This window comes from Aotus nancymaae, unplaced genomic scaffold (assembly GCF_030222135.1).
Source record: "Aotus nancymaae isolate 86718 unplaced genomic scaffold, 86718_ANA_hifiasm-v0.15.2.pri h1tg000079l, whole genome shotgun sequence".
Taxonomy (NCBI): domain Eukaryota; kingdom Metazoa; phylum Chordata; class Mammalia; order Primates; family Aotidae; genus Aotus; species Aotus nancymaae.
The window spans coordinates 1,620,057-1,635,390 of record NW_026988494.1 but is presented as its reverse complement, the minus strand read 5'-3'; the positions used below and the strand labels follow the sequence as shown (position 1 = coordinate 1,635,390).

Genomic DNA, 15,334 nt, shown 5'->3' with positions numbered 1-15,334 from the left:
GCGCTGACAGCCGCGCCAGCGTCCTCCCCGCCGGGGCGCTCGCTGGACATGCCCCCGGGGCGCGGCGGTGGGGACCCCCGGGCTCGTCTCCGCCCAGGGCCCCCCGCCCCGCCCTCAGGCGCCCCGGGCCCCCGCTGAGCACGCCTCTCACACGCCTGGTCCCTCCGGCCGGCGCGCAGCCCGGCCCCAGCGCTGTGGGTCCCCGCGGGGAGATGGGTTGATGGGCGCCGGGGGACGCAGGATGCGGGGGGCGCCAGCGCGCCTGCTGCTGCCGCTGCTGCCGTGGCTCCTCCTGCTCCTGGCGCCCGAGGCTCGGGGCGCGCCCGGCTGCCCGCTCCCCATCCGCAGCTGCAAGTGCTCGGGGGAGCGGCCCAAGGGGCTGAGCGGCGGCGCCCCCGGCCCGGCACGCAGGAGGGTGGTGTGCGGCGGCGGAGACCTCCCGGAGCCTCCCGAGCCTGGCCTTCTGCCTAACGGCACCGTTACCCTGTGAGTACCCTTTCAGGCCAGCCCGGCCGGAGCTGGGACGGGGGACGACGGGCAGCGAGACGGGAGGGGCGGGAGCAGGGGGAAGGGGGCGATACCCCCACTTCAGAGATTCAGGCGCCCGGAGGGGAGGGTTGGAGGAGCAGCGGGGAGACTGGGGCTCCTGGAGCGCGGAGGCGGGAAGGGGCTGCGGGGGGCAGGCGCGCCTCTGAGAGAGGCACCGCAGGCGCCCACTCACCTGCACAGGTGAAGTGGAGTGCACGCCTGCAGGGCACCCACGCCCCGGGGTTCCAGCCTGGACTAGGGTTGCGGACTTTAAGACCTGAGAAAGGTGAGAGCGGGGAAGGCTTAGGAAAGATGGACACCCGTGGCCCAGGACGGGGCTGTGGTCCTAACCACTGCGGACGCGTCCCGGACCCGGCTGGAGGAGTCTCCGGATTTACCCGCCCATTGGGGTCATCCCATCCATACCCCCTGCCCTGCCAGCGCCGCTTGCAACCGGTCTCTTTAGAGCAAGGGGAGGCTGGGCTCGGGAAAGTCGGCCCTTGGAATGCCGGCGCTTCTGGGCTGCGGGAGACCCTGACGTCCCGATCGCTCTAGGGCCCCTCTCCCGCGGCGCCGTTTGTGCAGTGAGCTCTGTGCTGGGTCCGGCGTCCCTGCCTCTTCTTTGCCTCCCCTGGAAATAACTCGAGCTTTGGCTGTTTCTTGATTGACTTCGCTCAAAGATTGCCAAGAAAGAAAAGCGGCTGGGGAAGCGGGATTCTCCCACCGCAGCCCACCGCATCCCACCCCGGCCTCCTCCCGCGACTTCCCTCTCAGTCAGGGCCTCAGTACGCCCTTGCTTTGCTGGCAGCGAGCGCGGCGGCGCCGCAACCCGACCCCAAGCCTCCTCCAACGGGGTCGCAAGTCCCAGGAGCCGCGCGAGCATTGGCGACCCCTCCCAGCCGCAGAGATTTCCTGCGCCGGCCACGTGCGCGCAGCTCCACGCACGCCGTGGACTTGAGGGTCGGGCCCCCACGGCCGCCGCTTCCTTTCCTGTCCCAAATCGAGCCTAAGAGCCGCTTCCCTTTCCCTGTCCTCCTGACCCCAGTGGCAACCGTTTCTCCACCGCCCCTTGCCCGGGGTCGGGGCTGGCCCAGTCTTTTCGATTGTGTCCAGAACAATACAGTAACGCCTGTGGTTGGGTGAGTTCAGAGGCTGCCCGCTTCCTGACAGGACACAACTGGTCAGCCTCTGACGCTGGCCGCCCGGCCTGCATTTTCCCCGGCCCGGGTGTATGTGTGTGTGCCTGTGTGTGCCTTAGGGGTGGAGGCGGTGTGTCTGCTCGCTCCCGCCTCCGACTGCTCAGGGCTAAAGCCGTGGCCAGGGAAGGCACCTGTGGCTGTTCAGGGCAGTTCTCTCTAAGTGTCCGCTGGGGTTTGAGGGTCCAGGCAGGCCTGGGCATTCCCCAGCCCACTCAGTTCTGGAGGAGAAAAACGCTTGCTCTGCGGAATAGTCGGTCGTGTCTGCCTTGAGTCCCAGCTGCATAATAATTCAGAGCTGAGATCTGGGCGTGCATGTGTGCACGCTCTAGTGTCTGCTTATGCACATTTGTGGGATGCGCACTCCCTGTGTTTCTGTGTGTCAGGGTTAGGGAATCCTAACGTATCAAAGGCAAAAGGAAATGGCTGGGTGAGGGTGAGGGGTGGGGTAGAGGAGTGGATAGAAAGGCAGTTTTGCAGTACATCTTAGAATGATCAGGCCATGGTTCATTCCCATCCACACCACTCCAAGGAGAGAGTGGGGTCAACTCTTGGTAAAAATGCATTAGAACCGGGTGGCAGCAAAGGTGACCCCTAGTTCACCCTCCCATCCCAAACCCTCCCAGGCCACTGACCCACTGGCTTAGGATAGGATACCCTTTAAGGAGCAGCCCCCAAGCCTGGCTCTGGATTCCCCACAGGGACACAGACAGGGCAGGCCAGGGACGCCCTGGAGAGCCCAAGGGACCTTCAGCCTGGAGGGTAATGGAATCCTCAGTCACAGACTTACTGCTTAGCTCTCCCGCCAGGCTCCACATCATCTTCATCCTCATGGCACCCCCATCCCCACCCCCACCAGCTGTCTTTGGAAAGAAAAAGAACCCATGCTCCTTCAGCTGAAGCTGGGCAAGGGTTCCTTCCTCAGGCTCAGTCCCTCCAGCACCCCCATGCCCACCCCAGGATGCATCTCGAGGGAAGGAACAGGAGAAGGTCTGTGTAGGGGCTGAAAGGGGATGATCCGTCTCCTCCCCATCGGGAAGAGCTACAGCTGACAGCCCTCTAAGAACAACAAAAACCCCAGGTTAACACAAGTAAAGCATAACTCATGTATTACTGTTATGCACACACGTGTGTACGGGAGTCAGTGAGGCTGAAATGCTATTTCTGCAGGAGACAGATATATGGACCGGGAGGTGGGAGGTGGCTGGCAGGTGATGGGATTCAGGAGAAGGTGAGCTGCACAGAAGCCAGGGTGGTCTGGTTATTTGGATGACACCTCTCAGATGATCTCTTGGAGCTGCCCTCCGGAAGAGTAGATGAGAAGTCTGTTTGGGTGTGGTGACAACTCGCCTGTCTCTTCTTCTTCTCGTTCTTGGTTATTTGCTGAGATCGCTAGGGAGGCAGTAGTAAGACCATTGCCTTTCTTTTGGGGAGAAGTTTTACTCCATCAGGTAAGGGAATTCCAGGGGGAGTGCCCCCTCCCTGCCCTGGGGGCACAGGGGATAAGATAAATTAGCAGGATCTTGGTTCTGAGCTCCAAGTTCTCAGGCCCCCAAGGTCTCTCAGTGTGTCAAAGTGCCTGGTCTTTGGGGTATCGCTCTCTGAGCCCCTGTATCTGGGAAGGAGGGAGCTGCCGCTTCTTTTGCCTGGCAGCAAAGCCAGAGGCCAAGAGCTGAGACCGCCACATGCAAATGGCCAGACTCGCTTCCAAACTCCTCCTTCATACTTGATTATTTTTCTGCCATGAAATTTTCCTTTTCACCTTTTAGCTTGTCACCTGGTGCAAATAAGACTGGAGCCCTTCATTTTTGCATTACGGCTTTGTCGTCCCTCCCCATCTCCCCCATATTCCATGGAGGACCCCTTATTTTTCCTCCAAGATGGAGCCCCCGGGGACTCAGGATTGACCCTTGGGGAGCCTGAGTGCTGGGGTCTGTTCAGGCTCGAAGGCGGGGTCCCTGTCTGCGGAGAGCCTCCTCCTGCGCTCCGACAAAGCCTTCCTGCAGTCGGAGGTGACCGGTTCCCAGTCCTGTTTACCGCCTGGAAAGCCCTCCCGCCACCTCCACCCATTATCTCAACTCTGCCTGCTGTTTTTGCACCCGCCTTCTCCCCCATCCTTTGCATTTTTTTTCTCTGGTGGATTTTCATTCCCAGTTTTCCAGGAAAGCTGAGCTCTTGGCTTCCTTCCTGATCCCTCTGTCCCACCCCACCCCCCAGGCTCCCAGCCCAATCTGCAGGGCAGCTGTGGGCACCCGTGCTCCAGAACAGACAGAGCAGGAGCTTTTGTGGGCCTCCCCCAGGGAAAAGGTCCCTTGCGGGGGTGGCCTGTGACAGGGAGAACCTGGGTGTGGAAGGAAGGTGCAGGCCACTGTGAGTCCCACTATTAGCTCAGGGCTCACTATCAGCTGAGGGCTGAGGTTCTCGGCTCTGTGAGTGAGTGAGGGGGAACGGGGCTGAGGATAAGGAATTCCAGGAAAGGACTGTTTGTAGATAACTCCAGAAGGAGATCTGTGAAGACCTCCCAGGATAGCAGCCACTCGGAGGATACCAGCCAGTGTCATAAAGTCCCAGATGGCCTGGGCTCCAAAGGGTCTTAGCGATAAGGAAGTCCAGTCCCACGTCTTACAGCTGAGGAAACTGAGGCCAGGAGAGGGAAGGTGCCTTGCTGACAGTCACACAGCCTGCAGGGGCTGATGCCAGGATGGACATTGCATTCCTGCCAGGTGAGGGCCTCGGTGCTCACCTGGCTGGACTTGGGACTCATTAGACACAAAAGACTTTAAAAACCCGGTTCCTTCCCAGCAGGACGAGAGCCCTTTTGACCTGGGAACATTCCAGGCTGGGCCAGGAGAAGTCACTTTGAATTTCCCCAGAACAGGCAATCCTTCAGCCGGCTCAGCCTCCCATTCCAGGAGGCGGGGGCACCCACCACACAGGCTGCCCACCTAGGGGAGGAGACACTGTCTGTCGCAGGTGTGCCCAGCACTAGCTGGGTTCTTCTGTTGGGAGTTCAGTGATCTTGGTGGGGGAAGTTGAGGAAGATGGGCCTCATGGAAGTGGTTCTTGGGCACAGGTCTCCCTCTGGACCTCCGGCTGCCGGCTGGGACTCACTTCAGGGCCCCTTGCTACAGACACCGGGATCCAGTTAGGGGAATGTGGACAAAGCGTGCCAAGCATCGTGCACATGGCCCGAGGGCAGGACCAGGATGCTGGTGGAGGGGCGGGCCCAGGCCGGCGCCCCCACCCCCTTCTCTTCCACCAGCTTTCCCCCATATGGTTCTCATAAGGTCTGGGCGCAGAGACAGCAGCCAGAGGAAGTGGCTGTGTACAGAGAGCTTTTGTGAGAGAAGAGGGGGAGGGGGAAAGAGCGAAGAAAACGAAGGAAAGAAGAGAGGGAAGAGGACAGAGACAGAGAAGGCCAGGGCAAGCCCGGAGGCTGCAGCGCCCACTCCCCTCCCCACCCAGGGGTACAGGTCTCAGCTGCAGCACTCCCACCTGCGCTCCGGGACCTCACCTGTTCAAAGGGATGGACCCAGCAGAAACCTCAGTCTCTCCTGGATTCTTCCCCACCACCCACTGGGGAAGCTGGAGGTCGATAGCTCAGGATCTGGGGATTCCTCCCTTCTGTCCTCTGGGGCCTGGAGGCCCCTCCCCTGAGGGCTCCCTCTTCTGCAGGACGCTAGAATCAGGGTCCCATCCTAGGGAGAACACTGGACAGAGGTCAGAGCTCTCTGGGGCTCACTGCTGGAATGAAAAACCGCTGCTGAGGCCATCATGTTGGCTCCAAAGGGGACACTTGTGACTCCGCCCCCAGTGGGTCTGAGACCAGAATGGGTTATTGGCCAGAGTCACTCCTGCAAGTGCATAAACCCAGTCACTCCTGAAGCCACCAAAGTCCCCCCCTGCTGGCTACCATGGCTCTCCCCTCTGTGATTAGGGAGGGGAAGTAGCAACCCCTCATCCTGGGGGGCAGAGGGGGGAGTCTGAGAATTTCCCCCAAAGGCAGCGGCAAACCAGTGTAATTTGAACCTAACCATAAATTGACCCTTCAATGTGGGGTCATGTTTTTAAAGAAAGAGAGTGTTTCTAAGTTTATCCCACATGGGAGTCATTGGGAGAAGAACCCTTTACTGATGGAGAATAATTTCCAGCCACCTCTGAGTTGATTGCTGTCCTTCCACCCCATGGAGGCTCTGGCTGCTCCCCTCAGCAAAGCCCAGAGATGGGAGGAGAGTTCCTGGACGCCACACAGCCTGGACCCAGGCACCGATAGCTTTCCCATCACCCCAGGGGTAGAGGCTGCCCCAGCCTCCCTGGGAGCAGCCAGAGAGCAGGGGTGGGGAGAGGAGGGAAATGGCCTGGGCTGGGGGACCAGAAGGAAGATCCGGTAACCGCTAGGAAGGGCTGCTCAGAGGGGCTGTTTATTTTCATTCCCCCAGCCCAGCCGCTCTGTTCTATTTACAGCTCAGACACTGACAGGACAAAGCTGCCTCCTCCCCTTCCTCCCTCCCCCAGGGCCCCCATCCTTCCCAAACTCCAGAACATTCCTTCGCTTTCAGGACTGGGTTATGGGGGGGAGGGGGCAGAGAAGCCATGGAGTGTAGCTCACTCCGGCAGCCTCCCAGGGCTCTCCCGGCCTCCCAGGACCCTCCCAGCCTCCCAGCCCTTGCCTGGGAACCAGGAGGTGTGCAGGATGGATGGGGCCAGGTGAGGCCCCAGAACCCCATCTGTCACAGAGGAGCAAGCAATGGACGGGTGGGAGAGCGAGTCCTGGGCAGGGAGTTCCAGCCTCAACCGAGGAGCCAGACATCTCCCAGCTGGAAAGGGAAGATCTGAGGCCCCACCTGCCTCTCCTCCTCCCTCTCCTCTCCCTCTCCTCCTGACTCTCCTCCTCCCTCTCCTCCTGCCTCTCCTCCTGCCTCTCCTGCTCCCTCTCCTCCAACCTCTCCTCCTCCCTCTCCTCCTGCCTCTCCTCCTCCCTCTCCTCCTGCCTCTCCTCCTGCCTCTCCTCCTCCCTCTCCTCCTGCCTCTCCTCCTGCCTCTCCTCCTCCTTCTCCTCCTCCTTCTCCTCCTCCCTCTCCTCCTGCCTCTCCTCCTCCCTCTCCTCCTGCCTCTCCTCCTCCCTCTCCTCCTCCCTCTCCTCCTGCCTCTCCTCCTCCTTCTCCTCCTCCCTCTCCTCCTGCCTCTCCTCCTCCCTCTCCTCCTCCCTCTCCTCCTGCCTCTCCTCCTCCCTCTCCTCCTCCCTCTCCTCCTCCCTCTCCTCCTGCCTCTCCTCCTCCCTCTCCTCCTACCTCTCCTCCTCCCTCTCCTCTCCCTCTCCTCCTCCCTCTCCTCCCCCTCTCCTCCTGCCTCTCCTCCTGCCTCTCCTCCTGCCTCTCCTCCTCCCTCTCCTCCTGCCTCTCCTCCTCCCTCTTCTCTCCCTCTCCTCCTCCCTCTCCTCCTCCCTCTCCTCCTCCCTCTCCTCCTGCCTCTCCTCCTGCCTCTCCTCCTCCCTCTCCTCCTCCCTCTCCTCCTCCCTCTCCTCCTCCCTCTCCTCCTGCCTCTCCTCCTGCCTCTCCTCCTGCCTCTCCTCCTCCCTCTCCTCCTGCCTCTCCTCCTCCCTCTTCTCTCCCTCTCCTCCTCCCTCTCCTCCTCCCTCTCCTCCTCCCTCTCCTCCTCCCTCTCCTCCTCCCTCTCCTCCTGCCTCTCCTCCTGCCTCTCCTCCTCCCTCTTCTCTCCCTCTCCTCCTCCCTCTCCTCCTCCCTCTCCTCCTCCCTCTCCTCCTCCCTCTCCTCCTGCCTCTCCTCCTCCCTCTCCTCCTCCCTCTTCTCTCCCTCTCCTCCTCCCTCTCCTCCTGCCTCTCCTCCTGCCTCTCCTCCTCCCTCTTCTCTCCCTCTCCTCCTCCCTCTCCTCCTCCCTCTCCTCCTGCCTCTCCTCCTGCCTCTCCTCCTCCTTCTCCTCCTGCCTCTCCTCCTGCCTCTCCTCCTGCCTCTCCTCCTCCCTCTCCTCCTGCCTCTCCTCCTCCCTCTCCTCCTCCCTCTCCTCCTGCCTCTCCTCCTGCCTCTCCTCCTCCCTCTCCTCCTGCCTCTCCTCCTCCCTCTCCTCCTCCCTCTCCTCCTGCCTCTCCTCCTGCCTCTCCTCCTGCCTCTCCTCCTCCCTCTCCTCCTCCCTCTCCTCCTCCCTCTCCTCCTGCCTCTCCTCCTCCCTCTCCTCCTCCCTCTCCTCCTCCTTCTCCTCCTCCCTCTCCTCCTCCCTCTCCTCCTCCCTCTCCTCCTCCCTCTCCTCCTGCCTCTCCTCCTCCTCCTCCTCCCTGTCCTCCTCCCTGTCCTCCTCCCTCTCCTCCTGCCTCCCCTCCTCCCGCCCCTCCCCCTCCCCTTCCCCCTCTCCTCCTGCCTCTCCTCCTCCCTGTCCTCCTCCCTCTCCATGCCAGGGCTCCTAGCCTTGCTGGGAATTGTGTGTCGAGGCAGAAACTATGACTTCAAGCTTCAGGAGACTCAGTGTCCAGGATGGGAAAGGCCATCAGATAGAAGGTGTGGGGTCTCCAGTTTACCCCAGGGAGGGGTCAACCTGCCCATGGTCACACACACACACACACACACGCACAGACACACACACACACCATGGCCCTTAGCCAGGCAGCTCTAACTAGACCCCAGGGCTCCTGCCTCCAGTCCCCTCTGCTGTTAGTCTGTGCAGATGGGAACCCAGACAAAGCCACCAAGGGCAGCCACGTCTGTAGAAAAAGAAAGGGAGAGGAAACACAACAGAGAGAGCTCTGGGGACTGTGAAGCTTCTCAGACCTTTTGAAAGCTTCACCACCCTCAGTCCCAAACAGCGACACTGTCCCAGGCAGCAGGGGTCCTGGAGGCCACACCTGCCCACTCTGCTGATGACAAGGGCGTTTTCTAATCAAAATGCAGACATGTGGGACTGGGAGTTTAAAGGGGCCTGACCCCAAAACTACTTCCTGTCTTCACCTGAAGAGGGTTGCCGAGATATAGAATAGGTCAGCAGACAGAAGGAGATCAGAATACAGGTTTTATTGCTGATAAAAGCTAGATTAGAAGACCTGGCTTAGAGGTTCAGCAGCAATGAGTTTAGTCAGAGCTGCCCACCCAGGGGACATCCGAGGCCCACTCCACCCTGTCCCCCCGAGGGAGAGCCCCACATTAAACAGCTCTGCAGGCAGGAAGGTCTGGGCCCTCTTTGCACACTGACCAATCAGAGGAGCCATCCGTGGGGATGGGGCAGGGAAGATGCCCTAATCCATTTTCCTCCACGTGGATACATGAGCCAGGGGAAAGGGGCTCCCCCGACCCCAAAATGGCCTAACAAATACAAGCGTTCTCACGGGGTCCCCAACAGAAGCACTGCATGGAGTATTTGAAATCAGTCTGATCCAGGAAACTTGCAGCCCGTGGTCTCTAAAATGCCCTTCCAACTGTTTTCTCTTCCTCTCTGGCACCACCTCAGGTAGCTTTGGACAACGTGACCCCTATGGGTGTGGCGTCCCAGAAGGCTGAACTGTGGAGCCCGGCTCACTCAGAGAAGGATGGGTGCTATCTCCTAGGTGCTGGGGAGAGAGAGGGAACCGGAGGTAGAAAGAAACTGCCATGTGGCTTGGGGAAACCCGGGCTCAGCAGTGAACTCTCTGTTGACCGAACAGCCCCTCCATCCTGGAGCTCTGCCCCCTGTCACTCAGCCAATGCCCACAGAGTATCCTTGCCCCATGGCAGGAGGCGAGAGACCCAGGCTCTGCCCTTCTGTCCTTACAGTCTCCTGAGACAGGTACCAGCGTGGTGGCATACCAGCTATTCCAGAGGCAGAGGCAAGGAGTTCAGGACCAGCCTAGGCAACGAAGTGAGACCTCCATCGTCAACCACCCCTCAAAGAGGTCCGTTTTCGTCACCCAAAAGCTTGGCTTCCCACTGGGGGGCTTTTAGATTATGTGGAGGAAATGTTTAAGGTCTATTGGGGGTAATATCCCAGCCTCCACAAATCGGGTAGATACAGACACACACTTAACACGAACATTCTATCTTCACTTTTTATGAATAGAAGTTTGTAGAGAGGCCATGTATGTTTTATGTGTATAGGACTAGCCTGTTACACAAGGCTGAGTGATAATGGCTGTTAGGTAGGTCTAAGCAATGAATGAATGAATGAATGAATGAATATCTAAGTGTGATGATTATAGCAGACTACGTTCCTTGTGCTCAAGCCAGGATGCTGTGACTCCCAAATCCCCATCAAGGCATACTGATTACCCTCTACAAAAACCCATAGCCCATTTTGTTTTTCTTTTTTGAGACAGAGTCTCCCTCTGCCACCCAGGCTGGAGTGCAGTGGCACGATCTTGGCTTACTGCAACCTCTGTCTCCCAGGTTCAAGTGATTCTTCCACCTCAGCCTCCCTAGTAGCTGGGATTACAGGCCTGTGCCACCATGCCTGGCTAATTTTTGTATTTTTAGTAGAGATGGGGTTTCACCATGTTGGCCAGGCTGGTCTTGAACTCTTGACCTCAAGTGATCCACCCGCCTCGTCCTCCCAAAGTGCTGGGATTACAGGTGAAAGCCACTGCAGCCGGCATTTTCTTAGGCTTCTGCCTCCAGAGTCCGTCCCAAAGCCACAGATTCCCTTCCCATCCAAGCCCCAGTTTCTTGGTTCCCCGAGCACACCACCAAGCTGGGGTGCCCTTGTAGCGAGAGTAGGTTAGAGAAAGGAGACCTATGAGAGAAAGCAGGGTGGAGCAGGACTCAATGCAGGTCTGTTTTCTCTCATGGCCTTGGCCTCCAGCCCTGCCTGGACAGCCCAGCTTCCAGGCTGAGTTCAGGGGCAGTCTCAGGACCCAACTCCCTAAAGCCCCTCCCTAGGCTTCCTTCTACTGCCAGTCGGTGTTTAGGGCTGCCCAGACAGGCATCCAACCCACGGAAGAGTGGCGGGGAAGTAGAGGAGTGGGCAGGACACCTTACAAGTCCTCACCAACATTTACTTCCCTTGCAGTCAGGCTAAATGCACGTGAAGGCAGCCTCGGAGGGATGGAAGCCATAGGCCAGCCTTTCGCCTAATGCTGTGTGTTGAAGCAGGGCCTGTGCAGGTGGGCAGCCTCACTTTTGGAGGCCCCACTGTCGTAGCAACCATACTAAAATGTACCCACATCCGTCATCGAACATGATCATTATTGCTAATGACATAGTATGACCTTGGATAATTATGTCATTACGCATTTGTTAATTTCCGCCTTTGCAGCATCTGTATTTTAGAGGCAGTGCTTCTTTTTTAGGTTTTAGGCGTCTTTTTGGGCCCTGGAAATGCTCAAAGGCACAGCGCCTGCAGGGGAGGCTGAGAGCTCTGATTTCAGTGGGGGTTTAAGCCCCAGGGGTTTTGGACATCAGCAAGCCGACTGCCCCCTACCCACTCTCTGATGGTTTCCCTAGGACACAGCCAAGCTGCCAGTGGCAAGTGTTGGAGACAGGGGCCTCCCAGAGTCTAGGAACCTCTAGGAACCTAGGATGGCCTGAATCTACGGAGGCTCCAGGATCTGACTCTCTGGGGAGCATGGGTTCCCCCAAGTCCAGAGAGGAGCTCATTGGGTCTGTGTGGTTGGCAGGGGGCTGACACGTATGACTCTCCCTGTACATGTGAGAAACATTTAGTTCAGGCATGTGCTGGCACCATGCCTCCCCGGAGCTGTGCCCATGTGACTCCTGCAGGGTCATCTTTGATGTCGGGGTGGTATCTGGTACGTTCCTGCGGCTGCCCAGAGCCCACAAGGCCTCTCTGTAGACGCCAGCCGCTCGCTCCCTCGGCCTCCATTAATGGGAACTCTGCTTGCTTCTCTCCCCTAAAATAGGACCCCAGCCGGGAGAGAGTTCTGGAATGGACTCAGTGTGCCCCCTCTCTCTGGCCAGTTTTCAAACTCTGGAGTAGAGAACAGGAGACTCCAGGGACTGGCCCTCCTTCCTGTGAAAAGCTTGACATTAGGAGTGGGAGGAGGTGTGGGAGGGACGGAAGAAGGAAGCTGAAGAAGCCTGGCCAGGCCAGCCAGGGCTCTGGGGCACAGCTTATGTGGTTGGGCAGGAAACCCACCTGGCTGGCCCCTGTGAGGTTTTAGGGCCAGAGGATGGAGCAGGCTGAGGAGGCGTCTGTCTTGGGAGTTGAAGAGGGCTGAGGCCGGTCCTATGTCTGTGCTGGATGGAGCTGTGGGGTCAAGGCTCCCTCCTTCCCTGCCCAGTTGTGGCCACTCTGCCTGCTTTCCTCCCAGGGGACAGCCTAGCGTGGTGGGAACATTTTTCTGCCCATTGGATGAAGCTGTGTGTGTGTGTGTGTGTGTGTGTGTGTGTGTGTGTGTGTGTTCATCCCCATCAGCAGTGCTGTAACGCCCAGCTTCCTACCTGCCCATAAAAATGCCAGACCCAGCCAGGCACGGTGGCTCATCCCTGTAATCCCAGCACTTGGAGAGGCTGAGGCAAGTGGATTGCTTGAGTTTAGAAGTTCAAGACTAGCCTGGGTAACATAGTGAGATCTCCGTCTCTAGAAAAACTTTTTTTTTTTGAGACAGACTCTTGCTCTGTCACCCAGGATGGAGTGCACTGTCACCATCTCGGCTCACTGCAACCTCTGCCTCCCAGGTTCAAGTGATTCTCCTGCCTCAGCCTCCAGAGTAGCTGGGATTACAGGTGTGCACCACCACGCCCAGCTAATTTTTGTGTTTTTAGTAGAGATAGGATTTTACCACATTGGCCAGCCTAGTCTCAAACTCCTGGCCTCAAGTGATCCACCGGCCTCAGCCTCCCAAAGTGCTAGGATTACAGGTGTGAGTCACCCTACCCGGCCACGTTTCTTTTTTTTTTTTTTCAATTAGCTGGTCATGGTGGCTTATGCTTATAGTCCCAGCTCCTGGGGACGCCAAGGTGAGAGGATTGCTTGAGCTGAAGAGGTGGAGGCTGCAGTGATTCGTGATGACGCCACTGTAGTCCAGCCTGGGGAGTACAGCAAGACCTGTCTCTCTTAAAAACAAAACAAAACAAAAAACTCCTGCACTATCTGTCTAAAACTGCCTGCCCTCCTCTCCCCAGGGAAACCCACCACAAGGCACCCTCTGGAGAACAGAACCAGCAAGCTCAATGGAGGCCCCTCTCTGGATAATCTAGGTCTAGAGTACACTTCTTCAGACCTCTCCAGGTTGTTAAGGCCAAAAGCTACAATGCTGAGTATCTGGGGACTCGAATCACAGGGCCATCTGCCTGAGGTCTTTCCAAGAGCTGGAAATACAGCAAGAAGGGGGCCCCTTGAGGAGAAGGATGAAAAGGCCTTTGCCTGGTGGCTGCATCTGCGAGTGGGTCAGAGAGTGGAGCATCAGGACCATGTTCTCTGCAGCAAGAAAATATCTCATTTCAAGGCTTTCAGGGCTGGAGTTGGTGCTGAGCTAGCCAAGCCGGAAGCGTGGGCTGCAGCTGCCCCCACCCCAGCTCAGCTCGTGCCTCCCAGCACACACAGAGGCTGCCTCAGAAAGAGGGGTGGGGTCGAGGGAAGAGAAAGAAAGAGAGAGAGAGAGAGAGAGAGAGAGAGGCCGTCCAGGCTTGCGTGAAGTCTGGGCTCAGGGCCGCTGGGGAGGAATGGGAGCTGGACTCAGAGATAAGCTATTTTGGGCCAGAGACTCGTCCTTGCCCTCCTCTGGGGCTGGTCCCTGATCTGTTGCTCTGCTCCCGCCCTGCACACAGACACGAGTGCACTTGGCCCTCGGCTGGTCTGAACTGAGATGTGTTGGCAGAGAAGAGAGCAGCAGAATACATGCCAGAGTCCTAAGACTTTCTACCAAAATCAAAAGGAAAATGTCTCATTAATCACTTTATATTGATTACATATTGAAGTGATAACCTTTTGGATACATTGAGTTAGATTTTATAATATATGTATGTGCATATATATACACACACATATGTGTGTGCATACACACACACACACACACACACACACACACACATACACACACATATAGTTTTAGAAACAGGATCTCGCTCTGTTACCCAGGCTGGAGTGCAGTGGTACAATACAGCTCACTGCAGCCTCAAACTCCTGGACTCAAGGGATCCTTTTGCCTTATCCTCCCAAGTAGCTATGACTACAGGCCACCACATCTGGCTACTTGTTTTTTTATTTTTTGTAGTGACAGGGTCTTGGTATATTGCCCAGACTAGTCTTGAGCTCTTGGCCTCAAGCGATCCTCCCGCCTCAGCCTTCCAAAGCACTGGGATTACAGGCATGAGCCACTGCACCAGGCCTAAATAAAATATATTCTCAAAATGAACTTTTAAACTTTTTTTTTTTTTTGAAATGGAGTTTTTGCTCTTGTTGCCCAGGCTGGAGTGCTATGGTGCATTCTCAGCTCACTGCAACCTCCACCACTCGGGTTCAAGCAATTCTCCTGGCTCAGCCTCCCGAGTAGCTGGAATTACAGGTGCCCGCCACCACGCCCAGCTAATTTTTTTGTATTATTAGTACAGACGGGTTTCACCATGTTGGCCAGGCTGGTCTCAAACTCTTGACCTCAGGTGATCAGCCCACCTTGGCTTCCCAAAGTGCTGGGATTTACAGGCGTGAGCTACCAGGCCCGGCCCAACTTTTAAACTTTTAAAATGTGGCTACTAGAAAATTTAAAATGGGCTGGATGTGGTGGCTCATGCCTATAATCCCAGCACTTTGGGAGACCAGGTGGATCATCTGAAGTCAGGAGTTCGAGACTGACCTGGCCAACATGGTGAAACCCAGTCTCTACTACAAATACAAAAATTACCTGAGTATGCTGATGAGTGCCTGTAATCCCAGCTACTCGGGAGGCTGAGGCAGGAGAATCACTTGAACCCAGGAGGCAGACGCAGTGAGCCGAGATTGTGCGCACTCCAGTCTGGACTCTGTTTCAAAAACGAAAGGAAAAAAAGAAAATTTAAAATGACATGCACTTGTAATGGTGTTTTGTTTTGTTTTGTTTTTGTCAGCTCTCTGTTAAAGAATTTAGGATATTTGAAGTGGGTTAAAGGCCAAAGAGTTGGGAAAATGTGGGAAACCACCCCCACCAGCACCACCTCTGCCCCAGCCTGGGCAGGGCTCTCAAACTGGGACCTCAGATTTTAATATTGAGGATTTGGGAGTTGCAGATTTTTTTTTTTTTTGAAACTGGGTCTCACTCTGTAAGCCCAGGCTGGAGTGCAATGGTGCCATCATAGCTCACTGCAGCCTCCAACCCCTGGACTCAAGTGATACGATCCTCTTGCCTCAGGCTCCTGAGTAGCTGGGACTACAGGCACCATGCCACCATGCTAATTTTCTATTTTTATTTATTTATTTATTTTGTAGAGACGGGGTTTTACCATGTTGCCCAGGCTAGTCTTGAACTCCTGGCCTCAAGCAGTCTGCCCACCTCAGCCTCCCAAAGTGCTGGGCTTACAGATGTGAGCCAGCACACCCAGCCCCTTCTCCAACATTTATTGTAAACTCTGGAGTATAGGAGGGGCATGAACTGGGGGTAGAGTGAGGCAGGCTTTGATTTTAAAGTCAGAGCCTGTCACCTGCCAGGCATGATGGCTTACGCCTATAGTCCCAACTACTGAGGAGGCCGAGGCGGGAGGATC

The 15,334-nt window shown here is 57.0% G+C and overlaps 1 protein-coding gene across 2 annotated transcripts in view; it reads left to right on the top strand.

Annotated features, from left to right (window-relative positions):
• The first annotated feature begins 220 nt into the window (after positions 1–220).
• ADGRA2 (adhesion G protein-coupled receptor A2) overlaps positions 221–15,334 on the top strand; it is a 46,589-nt gene continuing 31,475 nt past the window's right edge. For both annotated transcript variants that reach the window (XR_010339644.1, XM_012475942.2), the window contains exon 1: positions 221–486. Coding sequence is in view for 1 of the 2 variants with exons in the window: in XM_012475942.2 (XP_012331365.2) it covers positions 221–486 (266 nt within the window). In the remaining variant the exon portion in view is untranslated. The remainder of the gene's footprint in view (positions 487–15,334) is intronic.